General features: G+C 38.4%; 1 protein-coding gene across 1 annotated transcript in view; it reads left to right on the top strand.

The window, feature by feature from the left end:
- PARD3 (par-3 family cell polarity regulator) overlaps positions 1 to 21,595 on the top strand; it is a 377,491-nt gene that overhangs the window by 76,324 nt on the left and 279,572 nt on the right. Inside the window, 2 exon segments of the mRNA XM_024766062.1 lie at positions 17,925 to 18,016; positions 20,184 to 20,267. Of these exon segments, the coding sequence (XP_024621830.1) occupies positions 17,925 to 18,016; positions 20,184 to 20,267 (176 nt within the window).

The following is a 21,595-nucleotide window of genomic DNA, read 5'->3' as shown; positions in this document are numbered from 1 at the left end:
TTGGTTGCAAGGATGTGGCCCTGTAGGCACACTTGTGTGCTATAGATTGGAATGTACTTGATGAAGCCTTTCTGAAAGTGAATTTGGCAATATCTCTCTCTGATTGCAAAATTGTACTAGTGGGAATATTACCTACAGAGAAATGTTGGCTCATGGATAAGTATGTTAATTGTTACAGTAGTAAAAAATATAAAAACAAGCTACTCTTGTCCATTAATGAAGGAGTAACTATGTCCATTATTCTATATTGTACTAAGGGATACTCTGCAGCTATTAAAAGAATTCAGGTAAAAATATCTGTATAAATATTGAAAGATTTCTAAGACATGTTGTTAAGTGAAAAAAACAAGTTTCACAGGGTATATATAATATGTTTCATTTCATATAAAAATTACACCTGCATATATGGGCATCTCACGTATATACTGTTACACAGAGGGAATTGGAGGGATATTTTCCAAATTACAACTGTGATTCATTTTAAAGGGGGGACTTGTGGAGGTAGCATGGGGCTTCCGTGTTTTATTCTGTGTACATTAGCACCAGTTTAATCTTCTATGAGATGACGTGACGATGGGGAAACACTCCTCATAACATTAAAAAAAATTGCTAAAGAGACACATACACTCCAACGCTGAGGTGGGTTGGTTTCCCTTGCTTCGAAGAGAATTTCTTTCTTTTTTTTTTTAATCATTCATTCATTCATTTATTTATTTACGGCTGCGTTGGGTCTTCGTTGCTGTCCACTGGCTTTCTCTAGTTGCGGCAAGTGGGAGCTACTCTTCATTGTGGTACGCGTAAAAAATTGCTAAAGAGACACATACACTCCAACGCTGAGGTGGGTTGGTTTCCCTTGCTTCGAAGAGAATTTCTTTCTTTTTTTTTTTAATCATTCATTCATTCATTTATTTATTTACGGCTGCGTTGGGTCTTCGTTGCTGTCCACTGGCTTTCTCTAGTTGCGGCAAGCGGGAGCTACTCTTCATTGTGGTACGCAGGCACCTCATTGCGGTGGCTTCTCGTTGCGGAGCACGGGCTCTAGGGGCGCGGGCCTCAGTAGTTGCGGCACGCAGGCTCAGTAGTTGTGGCTTCCAGGCTCTAGAGCACAAGTTCAGCAGTTGTGGTGCACGGGCTTAGTTGCTCCGCGGCATGTGGGATCTTCCCGGACCAGGGCTCGAACCCGTGTCCCCTGCATTGACAGGTGGATTCTTAACCACTGCGCCACCAGGGAAGTCCCCAAATAGCGTTTCTTTGTATTACTTCTCTCCCATTCTTCCCTCAACACCCAACATCTTCTTTAACATTTACTTGATGATAAATTTTAAATTAATATTTTAATATTTAAAAATAACCCTATTATTTTTTATATTCAATTTTATAAATGCATAGCACCTTTTGTTTTGTTTTTGCGGTATGTGGGCCTCTCACTGCTGCGGAGCACAGGCTCCAGACGCGCAGGCTCAGTCGCCATGGCTCACAGGCCCAGCCACTCCGCGGCATGTGGGATCTTCCCGGACCAGGGCACGAACCCATGTCCCCTGCATCGACAGGCGGACTCTCAACCACTGCGCCACCAGGGAAGCCCGCATAGCACCTTTTATTTAAAAGTTTAATGCATTCTCAGAGGACGAGATTGGAATCACCCTCTGAAAATGGCGCATGATAAGATAAATGTCCTCATGTCTCGTGCTGTGATTTGAAGGTAGTCACTCAGTAAACACTAGTAAATTAAAGATTTCTAAATAAATTAAGTTAATTTTCTGAAGAACTGTAATCATGGATGTTTAAACAGACCATGAATTTATTTGCTGTCATTTATGAGACAAAAGATTAAGTCTGGTAGAATAAGTTACTCCTAATTTCCATCAGAAATGTGGATAATGTCCAAAATAAAGAATGTATAATCACCAACCATGGTACTTAACTGCCTTGAAGAGTTTCATGATAAACACCTAAAAATTTACTTTTTAAATCTCAAAAATTATCCATTCATCTAGCATGTAGAATAATTTTTTTTTGAATTAGTACATCTAAATCTTTGAAAATATACATTTATGAAATGGATTTATTTTTATAGACTTAAGAAAAACCTTTATAAGTATGCTTTTAATAAGCAAAAATTATTTTATTATTTTAGACTTGCCTTGCTACTTTCCTACCACATACTCTGAAACCAAATCTTATCCTTTCTAGGTTGGTCATGGGTCATTTCCCTCTGTGGAAACTTTTGTAAAATCACACTGTAATCTGTTAAACCAAGGGTATTTTAATTTGTATCATATGGGAAAGCACCTGTGAAATCCTTGCCTAAATTTCTAATCTTTCATAATTTAATCTTAATTTGTCTCTCTCCTTTTTTCCTTTTTTTTTGGGTGGGGGCAGTTTAAAGTATCAGCAAAGCTTAACAGAAATAAATGCATTTGGTAATTGAAAACAATTAAGATGCATACTCATCATTTTTTTACAAAAATTTCTCCAAATTAAAATTAAACCTAGGGCTTCCCTGGTGGCGTGGTGGTTAAGAATCCACCTGCCAGTGCAGGGGACACGGGTTTGATCCCCGGTCCGGGAAGATCCCACATGCCTCGGAGCAACTAAGCCCGTGCACCACAACTACTGAGCCTGTGCTCTAGAGCCCACGAGCCACAACTACTGAGCCTGCGTGCTGCAACCACTGAAGCCTGCACGCCTAGAGCCCGTGCTCCTCAACGAGAGAAGCCACCGCAATGAGAAGCCCACGCACCACAAGGAAGAGTAGCCCCTGCTCGCCACAACCAGAGGAAGCCCGCACACAGCAACGAAGACCCAACGCAGCCAAAAATAAAAATAAATAAATTAAAAAAAAAGTTAAACCTAACCAATTGTACTCCATTTTCTGTTTTTATCCTCAAGTCACCTTTAAGAATATCTGTGGCAACTTAAGCTCAGTGGTTCAAAAATAAAACATATGCGAGAGAGAAGACAGATGTTAGCAATTAGTGAATTTAGGTGAAGGGTCTATTGAGTGTATCTATTCAATTTTCTGTAGGTTGGACATTTTTCCCAAAAATTTGAGGAAAAGGAAGTTGCATGTAATCCAAATTCTTCGCATTTTCTTTAAAACAGCAAAGTCAGTTCATTCTTACCATTGCAGCTCAGGAAGTAAAAGTGTTTCACAGTCTCAGGATCTTGATTTAAGAAATATTTGGCCAAAAACTCAGGTGCCATTTCCTCTGCAGCCCCTGTTTGTTTATTGCCTCCCTGTCCACATTCTGACTCCAGCAATGGATGTGGATGTTGGTATCTGTCAGGGTTGGGCCATGTTTTCATTTTCATGTTGCGATTAGGTTGTTACCTTGGCAATCCCGAGCTGTCCAGGATAGCTGAGCCTTATGTTTAGGGCCCTGGAGTCAGGAACCGAGTTAGCTGTTGTGAGTTTGTAAAGATGCCTGGTGACTGTTCGGTGACTGCTGGGTGTGCTCAGGAGACCTCCTCAGCTCTGCAGGCCGTCTCCAGACCTGGCTCAGCAGTAGCTGACTGCTGAAAGACAAGGGGAGGTGATTGTGGGTGCTCTCCTCTTTCCCTGCCTGTAGGCTCTCTTTGCATTTCAGCTTGTGCTGCTGGGAATTGTGTGTTTGCTCCCTTTCCAGGTCAGCTGCCCTGCCCTCCAGGAGCTTGCCTTTGAGTCTGGTAGATTTAGATGTGGATTGATAGCTGTGTGACAAAGGATGGGTTCCTTAACCACTCGGAGCTGCAGTTCTCTATTTGTAGAACAGGAACAGCATGGATATAGGACCTGGCTCATTCGTGAGGATGTCTAGTATTATCACCACTGTCAATAAATATTTTTCCTCTTCCTACCCATCTTTATCTTCTGAGGTAATTATATAAAGTTCTCTTCAGTGTTTTACTAAAATATAAGATAAAATAAAGTGCTTTGTTCAAAATGTATGCACTTAACAGGTATAATTATTAAACACTGAAAAGCAACGTTATGCTCAAGGCCACTGCTTTTAGTTGTTTTGCAGAAGGGGAGAATTGGGGTGACATACAGCCTGTGATTTGCACCCCAAGCCAGATTCTCCAAGGGGACCCCTTTCTCTAGTCTCACTTAGGCGCCATAGAGGTGCCAGATGCACTTTGGTGTCTAGTCCCTTTATAACTGGCCTTTTAGGAAATACAAGTTCCATTTTAGATAAAAATTGTCCTTTGCTGTCAGAGTGGTGGTGGTCATTGTTAGAAAGTCATTGCTTGATGGTACACATGGTTCCCAACATAGGATGGTTCAGTACACATTCATCAGAAACCTTACTTCGAATTTTGAATTTGGATCTAGTCATGGATGTTTGCATCCGCTCTCTCCTCTCTTGTGTTGCTGGGCCGTGGCAATGAGTCGCAATTTCCAGTCGGCACGTGATCTGGAGGGTATACATCCAGAACACTGACAACCATTCTGTTCTTCTCTTTTGGTACGGTGTTCAATAAATTACATGAGATATGCAGTACTTTATTATAAAATAGGCATTGTGTTAGACAATTTTTCCCAACTGTAGGCTAATGTAAGTGTTCTGAGCACATTTAAGGCAGGCTCGGCTAGGCTGTGATGTAGGTTAGGAGCATTAGATACATTTTGGGCTTATGATATTTTTTTTTTTTTTGCGGTACGCGGGCCTCTCACTGTTGCGGCCTCTCCCGTTGCGGAGCACAGGCTCCGGACGTGCAGGCTCAGCGGCCATGGCTCACAGGCCCAGCCGCTCCGCGGCATGTGGGATCTTCCCAGACCGGGGCACGAACCCGTGTCCCCTGCATTGGCAGGCGGACTGTCAACCACTGCGCCACCAGGGAAGCCCGGGCTTATGATATTTTTGACTTACTATGAGTTTATTGGAACAAACCCCATCATAGGAGATCTGTAATTCATTTGTTAGCTGGTTCAAAGAATAGTTAAACATCTGTTACATGAATGGCCTTACTAGGATATAAAATAAAACTGAGCAATAATCTGGCCAAGTATGAATAAGTGTCAGACAGAATGTTGGTACTTAATATTATTTATATTTTTAATTAATCTTCTAAGAATTCTTTCCTTTCTTTCTAATCTTCCCCAGTAGCACCTGAGTAATTATAGCCGGCTTCTGCCTGATGGTCATATGTCTTCCCAACTCTGTTAAGTGACATCATCTTGGTAGTTTACAGTCTGCCACAGGTGTTGGCGAACATTACAAATCAGATCTTTTTTCCCCTTAAAAACATGTTTTTTCTTTGGAGAGCCAGCTCTTAGTTATCAGCACACTCCTGCATATATCACATCTTCATGCCACTTCCTAGAAATGATTGGTTATCCGTCCAAGTCTCTGCTTTGACAGCCCGTCACTGCATTGGGTTTTGTCTCTAACCTGATGAGACTTCTCTTTGCGCCAAACAAGTTTTTGAGTGTCAGAGTCTGTCCCCACCTTCCTCACTGGAGCCCCCAGAAGAGCTGGGCTTACGATTGTTCAGGTCCATCTCCCAAGTGCTTTCTTAGTGACACTGCTCTGATGGAAACCCCGGGACTGACCTGAGGATGTGATGTCAAACTGACCCTTTCAACCTTGCTAGTCCTATCAGAGAAGCAAGGCAGGGCCCGAGTGTTCTTTGGGGTCACAGAGTGTTAAGTCTTGACCCCTGCTCCTTAGCTGGGCGCAGGACAATATATGTGTTTCTATTTTTAAAATACATTTGTATCTTGATGGTACCTCTTGAGACTGTCAGAAGTGAGGTCTGTAACTGCAGGTCTCTTTGACCTCATCAAATGTTTGACTCAACTCACTAGTAATAGTGTCTGTTTAATGATTCTTTTAAGAAGTTGGAATTTTATTAATATCTGACTGCTACCCTCAAGAGTATATATAGGCACAAAACCCCCCTGCAGTTCCATTTTACAAAGAATTCTCATATGTGGAGGTGATTTTCGAAATGATAGAGAATAGAGACAGAAGATGGGTTTCACATTTAATGCCCAAGGGAGAAAAGCCACCCGCAGACACACATCCAGGAATCCAGCAACTAAGGCTCACAGAGAGAAGAATCCAGATGAAAGGGCTGTGAGACTTATTTTAAGAAATTGTGTAATGACAGATTCAGGGTTTTGAAAAGGAAATAGTATCTGGTATTCAAGATTTCTCAAATAAAGGAAGAAAGGTAGCTCGGGCCCTTGAAAAGCTAATCTGAATCACAAAGGCTGAGCTGACTTTACAGGAAAAGTGTGAAAGACTTCTGAATGTGCTTCCCTTGTACTGTCTTTTATCTGAAGATACTACAAGTTGTTCACCCCCGAAATAAGCCCACGCTCTGGGTCGTGATGCTAAAGATAGCTGTTGAGCTTTTTAAAAATACATGGACTGTCTAATATCTTAAAATCTATTTCAGTTTGTTATTAGTTACAAAGTCGATCTTCTACCAAATTGTAGTACTTGCCCGGTAAAACTTTTTAAGAGAGGAAATTCCACTTATCAGTCCAATTCAACCTGTCTATTATCTGGAGAACAGGTAAGCAGACAACTTGATCCTCTTTTATCTGAACATTCAGGAGTAAATATTTCAAGAATCAAACAGTTTCTGTCCCCATGAATGACCTAAATAAATATTTCAGAACTTTTACTTTTGTAACTGAAAGTAACCAGTATCTGTTATGTTTTCTATTTCTATTTGCCTCGTATATCACTGCTGCCATCATTTTATACTAAATATTGTAATGAGTCTCTTACTCTGAAAGCATCTCTTTCAGGTAAATACTGATAAGACAATCTTTCACATAAAATGAGCTCAAGTTTTTTTAGTCCATTTGCAAATCACAAATTCCAGATTTAATTATATCCCAAGGGGACAACCTGAGGAACCAAAAGAACTGACATAATTGGATCAAATTGTGTAATCAAAAGCAAATGATATGGTTATTAAACCTAATGAAATGACTTCCCAGTGTTTAATTCATTTCTCTGACTCAAGAAATTTTAGTAATAAGTAAGTGTGTTGAAAGGGATACTCTGAACGATCACCCTTCCTAAACAGTCCTTTTCTCCAAGACTGTTTTTGGTTGAAAAATTTCTGAAAGTTACACATTAGAACAGATAGTTGTTATCTTCTGGGACGTGAGTGAAAGGAGAGGTGGCAGGAGGTGACATCTGGGTCCTTATTAAACCCAGGAAGAAAGCAGTGAAATGGGCAAATGCTTTTATAAAGTAATGATCTCTTGTATCACCACCTCCATTTTACATAAAGTGAAAACAAACCATAATTGGTAATAGCTATATGACATCTAAAGGATTACTGTCACTAGTTTATAAAGATTTTGTTGAAATTCATAGAAAAAAAATAGGCTTCTGGTAAATAGATGAGTGAGATGAGTAGATAAATCACCTACATATTTTACTTATGTAGTAGGCAGTGTTCCAAGCATTTTATGTTAATTAACTCATTTGATCCTCATAGAAACTCAGTAGATAGTATTATTCTTCCCAGTTTATAAATGAGTTAACTAAGGCAGAGAAGTTGCATAATTTGTCAAAATCATTCTGCGTGGAGATTCTGTTTTTAACCACCAGGCTAAAGTGCCATACCAAACATAACACATGTTTATTGGTTTAAATTAGTGTATTTGTTTAATGTCTTAATTTTTGTTTAGCATTTGTATCAGATCCCCGGCATTAAGGGCAATGCAGCAATACATAGCTAATTAGCTTTATTAATGTTAACCTCTACGTTTATTATAAACTTTTGAACCATGATTTTATTTTATTTTATTTTATTTATTTATTTTTTTGCGGTACGCGGGCCTCTCACTGTTGTGGTCTCTCCCGTTGCGGAGCACAGGCTCCGGACGCGTAGCCTCAGTGGCCATGGCTCACGGGCCTAGCCGCTGCATGGCATGTGGGATCTTCCCGGACCGGGGCACGAACCCATGTCCCCTGCATCGGCAGGCGGACTCTCAACCACTGCGCCACCAGGGAAGCCCTGAACCTTGATTTTAAATTGAGCATTCAGACTAATCATCATTGCCATGTACCTTGTATCAAAATATAATAGGTTTTGTTTTGTTTGAGAGAATACAATCTCTTGATCCGCAGAAAATCTACCAACTAGCTTTTGCTTCATTGAACTTAACTAGAAAATTGAGTGAAAACGAGATTTTTATTTTTGTTTTGAAAGCTACTTACTTTATTGAAGCCATTTACTGGTTTCAAGTAAGTTGATGACTGCATTTCATTTGTGAAGTTATGAGATTGCATTGGAAAATAATAAACCAGTGCAAACTCTAATAGGTGTTTAGAGTGGATTTTGTTATAGGACCCGTGTGTTGCTCTTTACTTGCTTATTAACAATTTAAAATAATGAGGTGTAGAACTTTGGGGACTACAAAATGCTTTTTAATAAGCCCTTCAAAATTAATAATGGTAAAATATGTATTTATCATCAAGGAAAAAGGGTAAAATATATACATCTTGGTCCCCGTTGGAAGTCATGTGAGGTTTTTGTGGCCCACAGAGCCCAATGGTGAACTTGCCTAGCTGTGACTCTTCACTCTTTATTCTTTCTTTAATTTTTAATTTAAATTTCTTCTAATTTTTTGATATGGCATCTTACCAGTCTTTTGCTCTTCTTCTGCCATTCAGACACTACACCAAATCATTGATTTTTAAAAAAATCTCTCTCTTGATTTCTAGGACTGATTCAGTACGATATACATCAATATCAATGACCAGTTCCATCTTTTTACTTCCCTATAATGTTCTGTTTTCTTTCTAGATTCTTGATTCTTTGAAAAGTCACTTTTCAGAGAAATTATAAAGCAGCGATATTATGTGATAAAAAGTACTTTATGAAAGTTTTGTAGCGGTTTATTAAAAAATAAAAGTAACCTTTATTTCTAAAAGATTTTATGCTCATTGTAAAAATACTTAATGTTATAGAGACACAGTAAAAATCACTGTTACCCAGATGTAACAGCTGGTAAGATTTCCTGATGTTCATTATTTATGTTTCTCCTAAAATAAAAATTCACACACAAAAATATTTTAATAGTAATTTTCACTCTATGAAAGTACATTTATTATATGTTCACAGTTTAATATTTTTTACAACATAAATTTTATTTTATTTTCATTTCTCACAGGCGCTAGCCCTGACTAACTAGTTAGCTAGGGTCACATCAGTACTGAATAGTTCTGGGTTACTCTTCCCTGAGTGAAATAGAGGGAAAAAACATGGTGAAACTGAAGAACCACAGGCCATGGTGCTGTTTTCAAAATCCCAGGGCTGCTGCTGCAGAGAAATCTGAAATCTTTTCTAGGCCTAATTTCTTCATAAGAAGAAGTCCTACCTTGTTGTGAGGATTAAGTGAAAGATTGTATATGTAGTTTGTGGTGTGTTATAGATGTTCAGTAAAATTGGTTCTTTTTCTTTTTCCTAAAAATTTTGTTTTAATATGTAAGGTACTTTGCATGTAGTGATAGCCATGAGTCAATCCCAGCAAGTTTCTGAGATAGAGAAAGTCCTATTGCCTTTACTTGGATTAAGAAAGTGGGGCTCGGTGAGATGAGTAATACATGGCAGAGGCAGGCCTCATACCCAGGTTGGTTGTTCATTACACCCGTGCACGTACTGGGTGGATCCAGTACATTTCTTATGTATAATCTCATGTAGAGCATTCAGTAAACTTTATTAAAGAATGCTTTGCAAGGCTTCGCTGGTGGTGCAGTGGTTAAGAATCCACCTGCCAACACAGGAGACACGGGTTCGAGCCCCGGTCTGGGAAGATACCACGTGCCGAGGAACAACTAAGCCCGCGTGCCACAACTACTGAGCCTGCGCTTTAGAGCCCATGCACCACAACTGCTGAGCCTGCGCTCTAGAGCCCGTGCTCGGCAACAAGAGAAGCCACTGCAATGAGAAGCCTGCGCACCACAATGAAGAGTAGCCCCCGCGCGCAGCAATGAGGACGCAACACAGCCAAAAATAAAAGAATAAATAAATAAATAAATTTATTTTTTTTAAAAAAAGAATGCTTTGAGTGTCAACAACACAGCTCTGTTATCCAAGCTATGTTGTGCTCAGAGAGCTGGAAGCTTGTCACATGGTTACATGGCTCACTTATATTTGGAAAAAAGATTTGCACAAAATTCATTTAAGAAATCCCATATGCTTTGTTTTTTGGAATATGTTTAAGGGTTGTGTTGTTAAGGATTAAATTGAGGTTGTATTGAGGACTAAAGAAGTGGGTTCTTTAGTAATTGGCACATCAGAAGTCTTCAGTATATACTAGCAATCATCATTTTATTGTTAATTAAAATTTGTGAAGTTTAAAAGTTGTGTCTTGCCTTTTTAAGAAGTGATTTGTACTTATCTGTAGCCAGAAATATTTGTTTAGATTTTTTCTTAACGATCTAAATAAAAGTTTAAATAATTAGTTTCTCCATTAACAAATCAATGGTTAATTCTGAAATCATTTTTAAGGCAAGGAGAAATCGATTTTTTGAAAGAAAATAGTTATAAGTGGTTTTTTAAAAAATAGGGCTGAATAAGTATTGTTTACTTACCCATGTATTACTTATTTCACCCCAAAGGTAAAGCATTTTAAAATATCACCTCAGTAAGGTTTAAAACGTTATTGTTAGGCAAGATTGGTCAGATGACAAAATCAGTACATTTCAACAATCCATATGTCAGAGTATTTTTTTCAGTCATGTTCAAAAGAAAACCAATGGGTATTAGTCTCATAAGGAAGCCACACCTGAACCAGATTGATTAGGCTGATTAAAATCATGTCATGATTAAAAGCAGTGTACCTAATGGGTACATTTGGCCATTGGTGTGTGGTAGGGAAACTGAGCAGTGTAGAGGTACTTCCTGCAAAACGAATGGCCTCCGTATTGTTGAAATGGTGATAGTGGTCAAGTCTTTGGGATAAAGCTCTAATAATCTATGAGAAGCGGGCTTACATTTTGGAACTAAATTTCAAGATTCCACTGTGCATGTAACAGGTGCAAAGATACATACTATTTGCTGTTCTCTGTGGTTAGATAGCGTCATAAATCAGCACCATCTGTTCTTCTTCTCAAAGACTCTTCTCTTGCCTTGGGTTGTGTGGAGTCATGTTGTGTATATTTCAAGACAGGAAATGTTTCATTTCTGTGGTAAATGAAAATTTCATGGACTGTGTTCAGGCTATGTTTGCCATTCCATTTGATCAGTATTAGCTTGAGATGAGGATGTTAGCTATCCGGTTGAGGGCATGCAGCTCACATATAACATTCAATATCACAGGTACTGAATACTTCTTCATTTAATCCAAAATTATTTGGTGTTGAGCTCTGGGTTCTGTGGAGCAAGTGTATATTATAGTGAACTGCACTGCCTTTAAAGGTATAACAGCTATTAATTTCCCTCTATAATATAATACAAGAAGATATTTTTATTCTAAAAAGTCTTATTTTCTCATCTGTTCATAAGAGTATTTGAATTCTTGTTTTTATATAAATGTTTTTACTCTAGTAGAATATAATGATCTTTAAGTAAAATTATATTACACATTTCCTGATTTTATTTCTTTAGAAGTTTGCTATAGATTTATCATGTTCAGTTGTGAAATTCCCCTCCCCCCTCAAATGTTTTCAGTTGTTTTCCACATATGATGGGAAATTATTTTTCCCTGGCGATTTGGCCAATTAATCAAGTAGTGGAAACCTTAACACAAGAGCCTTCTGGAATCCAATTTGTGATACTTAGAGGACTTGGAAACAGATTCCCCTTGGAATTTGTTTTCCACCATATGTGATCCCCCCCAAAAGTGGTTTAATTCATGCTGTCAACATTCAAATAAATATTTTCTCTGGGGTGCTATGCTTCACTAATAGTTAATGTCTCACATTAAATTCAGAAAATTTTGCAATTCTAAAATTCTAAAAAGGTGACAGAGATCACTTGGTTGAGCATTAGTGTAGCAATATAACTGAACCAGTCAAATTATTTTACTCTAAAAAATAATAATAAAAATACTTGAGGAAGAATATTGTAAATTTGTTTCCCAGGGTATCATCAGAACTTTTGTTTCTTTTCTTGCTTCCTAAACATAAAAAAGTCAGGTATGCAGGAACTTTACGTACACAAGTATAACCTAAGTTTTTAAAAAACATTTTAAAAATGGTTAAATTATTCCTTAAAATTGTAGGCTTTTCTTTAAAGTGGTAACTATTCACACTATTTAGATCCTTGGAACCCAAGAGTTTGAATGTTGACATGCAGGTGATTGCTTTCCGGGTGAAGTTTTATTATGTTCTGTAAGGCAGACAGTGTGCTTTTGCTTTCCTTGTTTGGTAAACAAACCAGTTACAAAGCTTGTCCTCTTAATACTTTATATGAGTGATGGAGGCAGGATTCAGATTTTAAGTGTTCTAATTACAGATCCTGTACTATTTTGCAATGGCATCCACTTTAGTATTTGGATATCATTAAAAAGAAATCTGTGACTGTAGAGAAGATATATAGTGCTCATTAGGAAAAAATACAACTAGATAATTTTTGAAATTAAAAAGATAATTAGAGGTTTAGCCAAATTTGGTTTTCTTAAAGACATAGTTCGTGTGAGTGCTTGTGATTTCAGAATATATCATCCATTGGTCCTTCAAGGACTTTTTCAATTGAAGGTGAGTCTTTATATTGTTAATATTATGGAAGAGAGTAAGATTATTAATTCTTATGAGAAGCAGAGAACAAACACGTTCACATGAAGCTTTTATCACCATTTGTCTAATACGAGTTTCTAACCTGATCTAAAACTCACTCTTCTCACCCAAGCTTATATTCATTTTTCTCTCACTTTTTTCTCTTCTTTGACTACTTGTCTCCTCCATCTTAAAAAAAATTGCTTAGATCAATATTTTACGGTAGATAAAAGGTTAACAAAATCTTTTCCCCCCTGCATGAGAATGTAAACTTTGGTGGGTTTTTTCTGGCTCCCTTTTTCTGGAAACCTGTTAGTTTCCGTAAACTATCTTTGTATGGTAATTAAATTATTTTGATTGGTAATTTGCATCTAGACTCGAAAAACTGTAACTAGCTGACAAACAGCTGTCCCTATAGCGGTGTCATGAGACATACTGGCTTCTCTGAGACAGGAGGCTCCCAAGCCAGCGTAGCGCTTTGCATCCAGCCCATGTGAGTCTCTTGCCCCCCGCAGCTGAGCTGTCATCTGGGGGACACACAGGAAGAGACCCTGGACATCTTCAAGGATGGCTTCTGCCAAGGACAAAAGCGGGACACTGCCTTGCTGGCAAGTTGGGTTTCCTGCCTTTTATCCTTTGCAGTAAATCTGATGCCAGGCGGCATTTGGGGGTCTTGAGAGTCTGGATGTTGAGGTGGACCTAAAGAGCCTCTCTTGGTGGGTATTTCAAATATGTAGTCAGAATAAAAGTACATATATCATGCTGGAAGGCGTTTAATGAGAAAACTAGCAGTCTCTGTGTTCCCCTCCTCTGTGTTCCCGCAGCCCCTCTCCCCAGAGGCAGCAACTCCCAATTTATGCAGACGTTGGTTCTGCTATTTACTTCCATGTTTCTGAATAAAATATTTATGTTGCTCTTTCCTGGTTATCAGTTACTGACATCTGTTGACTTGCCATTTATGGAAGATGGGTTTTTTCCTTTTATGCCACTTTCACTTGCCCCTTTCCCATCCTCTCAGTATTGTTACTGAAAAGTCCAAGTGAAATCAATAGCCATTGTCACATTGTATGGTGATGTAAGAACTGCTCACTGCATAACCAAGTAGGTACTCGGATTACATGTCCCTTCCTACACATTTCCCTTTGTTGTGCTTGGAGCTAATTGCTTTGACTTTTAAAAAATTTGTTTTGTTTTCTCTATACATATCTTTAATTCCCCTCCCCCCATTCTCTATCAGGTCTGTCAAAATGTTTCCCAAATGTTCAAAAATATTGAACTTTTTTTTCTCATGGAGATTGACTTCCCAGACCTCTCCATCCTGCTGCTCTAATCTGAACTTGTTTTTGCTTCTCTGGACTGTCACCATATTCTGGGACTTTCCTTGGGTGTTGTCCATTGTTTTATTGAATTTTCTGGATTTTGCTGGAGCACATCCAAAAATAGCTTTATGTGGAAGGGTCCATGGGAAGAAAGGACTTTGCATGTCTGAGAGGTGTTTTGAATTTTCACACTTGCTTTTTTTGTTTTCTTGGGCATATTGTTCCACATTGAAAAATTAGTTTTTCCTTGATATAGAAGGTATGACTCTTTTATCTAGTACAATTTAATGTTACCATTCAAAAGACATTGTTATCGTAGAGCATTTGTTAATCATATTCCCAGTTTTAGTATGCTAGTGATCATATAAATGCTATCACTTGGCAATGCTCAGATTAAACTCTGTTGTTGGGAGATAATTCTCCATGGTTCTCTTGCATTTTTGTACATCTTGAGAATAAAGGCCTTTGTTCCGGACTCTTCTTTCAGCAATGTGTTGAAAGAAGCCTTGGAAGATAGGCATAGTGTCTCTCTCCAAAGCAGTGGGCAGACATGCTTACTGCCTATGTAAAAGGTTCAAGTTCCCTGGGCTTATGTTTCTTCTGTGTGGGCCCCTGAGAATTTTAGCTTAGGAATCAGTACATAAAAGGATGAGGCTCTGGCTAATGCTGTTGCTGTAATGAACTGTCCTTTGTCTCCAACCCGGGAGTCTCGTGTCCTCTGTGACATCCATGAAGCTATGGCAGGCTCAGTACGAGCTTTCAAGTAGGGTGAAATCATAGACCCTTCACGGTTCTTCACATCTATTTCATCTTTGAAAATTTCCTCAACTAACAACCCGTGGTGTTTTCTTCTTCCCACCATTTACTGGATTGTATACAGCATTCGTTGTTTATATTTTTTAATAGGTTTTCTCATTCCGGAGGCCTTTTATGATGAAAGCACGTTGTATACAACAAAGTGCAACAAATGTCGGGTTTTATGCAACTTTATAAGATGCAGATGATACAGTTTGTAATTAACTGAGTAGGTAATATGTTTAATATTGAATTTTACTGCAAGGCACAAGGTATGTATGGACAAATATATATTCTCAAAATATTTTATAGCTGTGTAACATTACCCTAAAACAATTACTAAGGTATGTTTTATATGTCATATATTTATTGTTTATTTCTCTTTTCAGTAACAGCTAACATTTATTGTCAATTACCATGTATCAGGTATTATGTTATGATTGTGACGTGGATTATCTTACTTACTCCTCTCAGTAGTCCTACAAAGAAGATGCTTCTATTGTTCCTAGTTTACAGAAGAAGGGATAGAGATACAAAAGGGGTATATAACTTTCCTAAGGCTATAAAATTGGCGGACGGCACACTTAGTGGTCACATCTGGGTTTGTTTAATTCTCTAATCTGAACTCTTAACCACTACAGTCTGCTGTAAAATGGAGAGAAGGTAAAGGACGAAAAGTACATTGACTCACCTGAAAATTTTTTTTAACACTATGTAGCTTAACTTGATACTCTAGACCTTCCATCTTGATTTGACATACATAGTAACTGAGCTTCATTTACTATGGTTATGACGGAATTAGTGTATAACTCCTACTAAAAGTGACTGTGTTCAGCTGCAGCTTTAAAAAGTACAAAACAACAAAATAAAGCAATATAGGAGCTGATCTGTACACATCCGGACACTGTGGTTCCCACAGCAATTGCAGCCCAGCCTCAGGGCGGTGAATTTTGCAAAATAACTGAACACCATATGCAGCTACGTGAAATAATATTCTGCGTGCTCTTGGGGACCTGATAATGGCCGCTGTGGGAACAATGAATGTGTCAATTATCCGTTACTGTTTCAGCACTGTAGTTTGGGGTGTTTCATTTATGTGGCCATTTCACAGTGCCACATAGCTGTTTCTGTTGGTTATACATCATGGTGGTGTGTCAGCGGTGTTTACATTACTAATGAATCCTGAAACAAAATGTCTTTAACCCATAAGACCGTTTGTATGTTTTCCACCTGATTTATATAAATACAATCACACCTCTCTCCTCCCTACCCCCACTCCCAATGGAAAAGCATAATTTGGGGAGTTCTTGTTTACGTGAAGCGTGGTTCTTAGGCAGGTTCAAGATGCTGGTTCACCTTTGAAATGTATTATGTGCCGGTGCTTAAGAGAGGTAGGTGACTAAGAAGTACATTTTAGAGCCTCGCAGAACACAGGGTCATCAGTCTTCAAGTAGCTTGACTTCAGGCAGTGCCTTGCCATTGAGGATGCGCGGAGCCTATCTAAACTCAGAGAAACACTTGGTGCCTTCAGCTTCTTGTTCTGGTAGATTCTCAGAGGAAATGTCAGTTGGGCATTACCAGCTGCCCTGCCTTGCCTTCATATTGCTTCAGTAATTTGAAATATTGTTTGATGCTGTGTCTTGAACCTATAACCTTTGCTTATCATTTTGTGGATTGATGTCTCTTGATGGTGTATATATTTCTACTATGAGTCTGTTAAATACATGGTTAAACATATACAGTTTTTCTCTAATGGTGGACTCTCATTAGGTGGTTTAGTTAAGTTCACATATAAACTCACTGTTATCCAATTTATACAGTAGAAAAGGTAAACCTAACAAATTGTACATGTACATAAATTACGCACATTGTGGATCCAAGGTGAAACCCTCACGAGCCTCTTAGCCACTGTGTTTGGAGATTCGGAGTCTTTTCTGAATATTCTCATTTGGATAATAGGACCATTGATATCATCAAGCATGTTTATTCAAATGATCCTGCAAAGCCAACGTCACTGTTAGTGAACTGCTTAGTGAAGACAGTGGCCAAGATTATAAAGTAAGGCATATTCTTGGGTGACATTTCGTTTACTTTTATGAACCATCACATTTATTCCACATGCACCTTTTGAAGCACCAGCATGTTTACCCAATTTCTGCAGCATGTTGGAATATAATTTTTACAAACTGTTGCCTTTCTAAAAGGAAGAATACAGTGGTGGTTACTGGGGTTGGTTATCTTACTCTTTGTGCCTTTCCCAGCGCTGGGTCCTTTGTAACAGAAGTAAACACAAGTGGTTCTTCATGGCTAAGATCTTTTTTTTTTTTTTGCGGTATGCGGGCCTCTCACTGTTGTGGCCTCTCCCGTTGCGGAGCACAGGCTCCGGACGCGCAGGCTCAGCGGCCATGGCTCACGGGCCCAGCCGCTCCGCGGCATATGGGATCTTCCCGGACCAGGGCACAAACACGTGTCCCCTGCATCGGCAGGCGGACTCTCAACCACTGCACCACCAGGGAAGCCCTCATGGCTAAGATCTTAATGCCTTCACCTCTAAATGATCAGTTGATTGGCTTAGGGTAACTTTATGTGAGATTTCACAGGATGAAGTATCTAAGTCTAGGATTGTGCTTACTTGATGTTCATTTTGACAAGGTGTGTTAATAGGAACTGGGAACTGACAATAGGACTGAAGATTTTGCTAGCTGTTAAGGTTTATAATGATCTCAACTGTTTGGATTAGTATAAATGTTAACCATGCATCCCCAGTGTAATGTACATTTATTTATTAATTATAACATTGTAGTAATATATAATTACTTCCTAAAACATACACTGAAAAGTGAAATAAAAATGATAAGAGGGTTAATATAAGTCCTAATGTTTTCTTTCCTTATTGCAGTGGCATCTTGTTCACCCCCTAAGATGTACTAACTCAGGAGACTGTTGCTTTAAAATGCAGCTTTGCACATGTACAAACCCATCTTATCATTAAAGGTCATCCTTGCTAGAGGAGAGATATTGTTGACATTACCATAATGCCTCTTAGACTCCAGTTTTATTGTTTCCTTTCATTCACTGCATAAGAATGAACCTGACTCAGAGTCTGCTTCTCTTTGTGTTGCACCCTCTCTAGGATGAGGATGGCACAGAGGAAGACAGCAGCCGTGTTGAGCCCGTGGGGCACGCCGACACTGGTGTGGAGAACGTACCCAGCTTTTCTCTGGAGTAAGTTACTGACATTTTCAACTAACCCTGTAATATCCATGTAGCTTCACTGATAGCAGCAAATGTTCTGAAAGCATATGGCATGCGTTATGTTTGTGCTTAGTTAAAACATGCCTTGCATTGGTTTGTTTTCCAAAGAGCATCTTTCATCTATTGAGTTAATGATCTAATGTAAGAACTATAGCATGGAAATTCCCATGTACCTGCTCTGAGTTTCATGCCTTGGCAAATACTATTAAATTATAATATAAAATAGTATTTGATTGAAAAAAGTCTGTTATGTTCACAGCACTGTAACTGTTTTCAGATTGCTTTTGTATGTCAGTATTTTGGTCATTTGTTCGTTCTTCAACTTTGCTAAATTAAAAAAGAAATTGTGGACATAATTTACTTGAAAAACTAGTTGAATCATGTAAGCATTACTCATTTTAGTGTATATTTTTTTGATTTGAAGAAATAGAATCTCTCAAGGTATTTGATACAAAATTACAGGTTAGGGATCTTGAACATGATTTAAAGTGTAAAAGGTCGAAGAAAAACTTCCATATATTGTCACAACTTTACAACTATCTTAAATAATGGCAGGTTTGAATGGAAGATGTTCTCAAGACTTCTTCTAAGTTACCTTAGAGCAGGGAGGGCAGTCATTCTAAATATTTTCTTTGATTTTGGGTAAAAGTTGGGGTCCAGATATTAATAATTAAACTCTTAATTTTGTCTTTTCTTGGTCTTCCAAGGAAGGGCTATAAGAACTTTCTCAGTGAGATTAAACAGGCTTCGAATCAGATTATGTTTGGATATTCAGCAACCAGCATTCTCTAAGTATTTACACACTTAAGAAACACTTGTACTGTGATAGTTCTTTTGAGAAAGGATATAAAGTAAAATAAATGTATTAAAGTTACCATACTAGTTGGCAAACCATCTTAGTTGACAAACCAGTCATTAAATACGTGTTCAAATGGTATGAACAGTATCTCAAATAGGATTTTAGGAAATTCTAAGAAAATAGAAAAAAATTAAATATCCATTTAAATAGTATTACTTTAGTAAATATGTTGGCAATATGACAGAATTTCAATTTTGTCCTAATTAGTGTATGTGATTGAATCTATGCACATAGAAATACAGTCGTAGCATTGGCATTTTCCATTGCATAAAAACTGTATCGTGATCTTGGTCAAGTCCATTCGTAATCACTTTTGGTTGTCCAGACTGCTTAAAACTAGATATGTAATTGAAATAGTATTTCCAAATATTGATTGTTAGATCAGGACTGCTTAGGTTTCTGTGCAGTACTCACACCCACAGAAATACCTACAAAGAAAGTGGAATCTCATTGAAATGGCATAGAAAATTCACATTCTCCAGATTATACCAATTGCATTAAACTCGGGCTTTTGATATTGATATTAAAGTACTGTAGTTATGTGGTAGAAGTAACTTCCTGTTACTTCATATAAATAGCTTAAAGACTTTAGAGTTCAATTACAAACACCCTTGGGACAATCATTTGATTTTTTACGGGTATCCCGTGGGGTTGCATTGCCTACATGTGCAGTGAGCTTACAGCAAGTAGGATGGTGACCTTCCGTGGAGCTCTGAGTTGGGAAGTAAGGGTGGCTGTATCCCATCTGGATTGCCACCTCCCGGGGCAAAGCTTGACCTTATTGGACTTTTGCGGGAGAGGATCAATGATGTGACATGTGTAGGAGCACTCTGTAAATTATAAAGTGCTGTGCTCCTGACGCATCTTTATCCCATTAATCTTCGTAGTCCTTGAATAGATATTAGGATGGGAAACTTCCAGTAGAAGTCTAGAGATTTGATCACAAAATGTATACTTGGACTACACAGAAGAGTGTGGTCGAGAGCAGCGGTGCTGTGTCATTTTTAATGTAGTTATCTCTGATGATTGCTCCCCCCTCCCCACCCCATGCCATCAGACTAGCGTGCAGGTATGTAGAGTTGAATGTGCCCTCATCACCATGCTTCTATTCCAGAACGTGTATGTATATGTGTGTGTGCCTGGTGGGATTTTTCGTTTTGTCCTCCTTTGTTGTTTATTGTGTGTCTGTGTCGTTGCGGTTTTGTGTTTGGTTTGGTTTGAGTTTCGGATTGTGATGGTCCATGTTCATGCTCCCTCATTCATCATATTGTCTCACAGTGATATGGTAAAGCTCGTACAAGTCCCCAACGATGGAGGGCCTCTGGGAATCCATGTAGTGCCTTTCAGTGCTCGAGGCGGCAGGTAACGTATCTTGCAGGTTTTTAATTGAATCATAATGTGGAGTGTTTTATCTTCATTTATGCTCAGATATAGAGTGATGTTGACTTAGCATGTGCTTAATAGAAGGCTTTTCGTTTGAGGGGCCACTGCATTATAATCACAGAAAGCACTTAGGCTGATGAAGAAATCGGGCATTAAATTATCCTAATAATTTCATCACATCCATGCAAATTGATGATAGCCTTTAGAGCCAGAACTCCAGCTGAATGTGCAAAGGTAAGGGAGAGCTTAAAGCAATTTTCTGGAAAAAATGTATCCAATAAAAATTATCTAGATAACATAGAAAATGATTCACTTAAAATTTGCTTTTATGTTTATTTCGTTCTTAAATTTTATATGATTTTTATGATTATGTTTGAAATTTTTTTAAGTTAGGCAAACTATAGATTTATTTTCTACTGTGTGACTTGTGTCTCCTTCTCTTCAATCTGCCCACTCAGATATCAAAATTTTGTACTATATGTTAGTATGACTTCATAGAACATATATCCTTAAAAACGTCAAATGTTATATGAGTTTCTTTTATCCTGCTGCTTTCTTTTTGTGAAAGAATTAGTGTATGTTTGCTTTTATATGTTTTCAAATACTATGAACTGAATTTGCAACTAATCAAATGTTTGGTGAGCCTCCATCATCCACAAGTGAAATGCTGCCTCCTTCCCCATGGAGGGGGGTTGGGGTGGGCATTAGCCTTTGAAGTTTACTTCCATCCTCTCTTATTTACCCATCTAATTATTACCCAAATGAAACATATTTATGAACTATTTGGCTTCTTAGTTTGATCGTCTTTCTTTTATTGTTATCATTTTATCGATTTTTTAACTTCTTTTACACTGGGAGAAGAAAAGGGGGAGCTGGAGAGTCACCTTAGGCCAGTGACCAAGAATAGGAACATAGTTTCAACCCTTGTCAGGGAGTTCCAAGCGTCCAGTACATTGTGAGAGATGGAGGAAACATCAGTTACAAGCATGTGGTTGAGTTATCTACTTAATCGTTCAAAATAAGTATTTGCACAGTTGTACTGCCTCCCCGGTTTATGTTCCTGACAGTATCGAGTCCAGATTTCATGTCTTTGGTAAAGCACACACTTTATGGAAGGTCTGGAAGCTGACACTGTGATTTACGTAGAACTCTGCTGGAGTACGAGGCTTGAATGTGAGCGTTGTATCTAACGAGATGTGAAATTCACCTTGAATTGGGGATGGGGGGGTGTTACATTCACAGAGTTATGACTGCTTTCACTTTCCTCCTTCTTTTTTTTAAAACTCTGGAGAAATGTCACTGAAATG

The sequence above is a fragment of the Neophocaena asiaeorientalis genome, unplaced genomic scaffold (assembly GCF_003031525.2).
Source record: "Neophocaena asiaeorientalis asiaeorientalis breed wild unplaced genomic scaffold, Neophocaena_asiaeorientalis_V1.1 scaffold217, whole genome shotgun sequence".
NCBI classification, from domain to species: Eukaryota; Metazoa; Chordata; class Mammalia; order Artiodactyla; family Phocoenidae; genus Neophocaena; species Neophocaena asiaeorientalis.
This window is presented reverse-complemented; position numbering and strand designations above follow the sequence as displayed.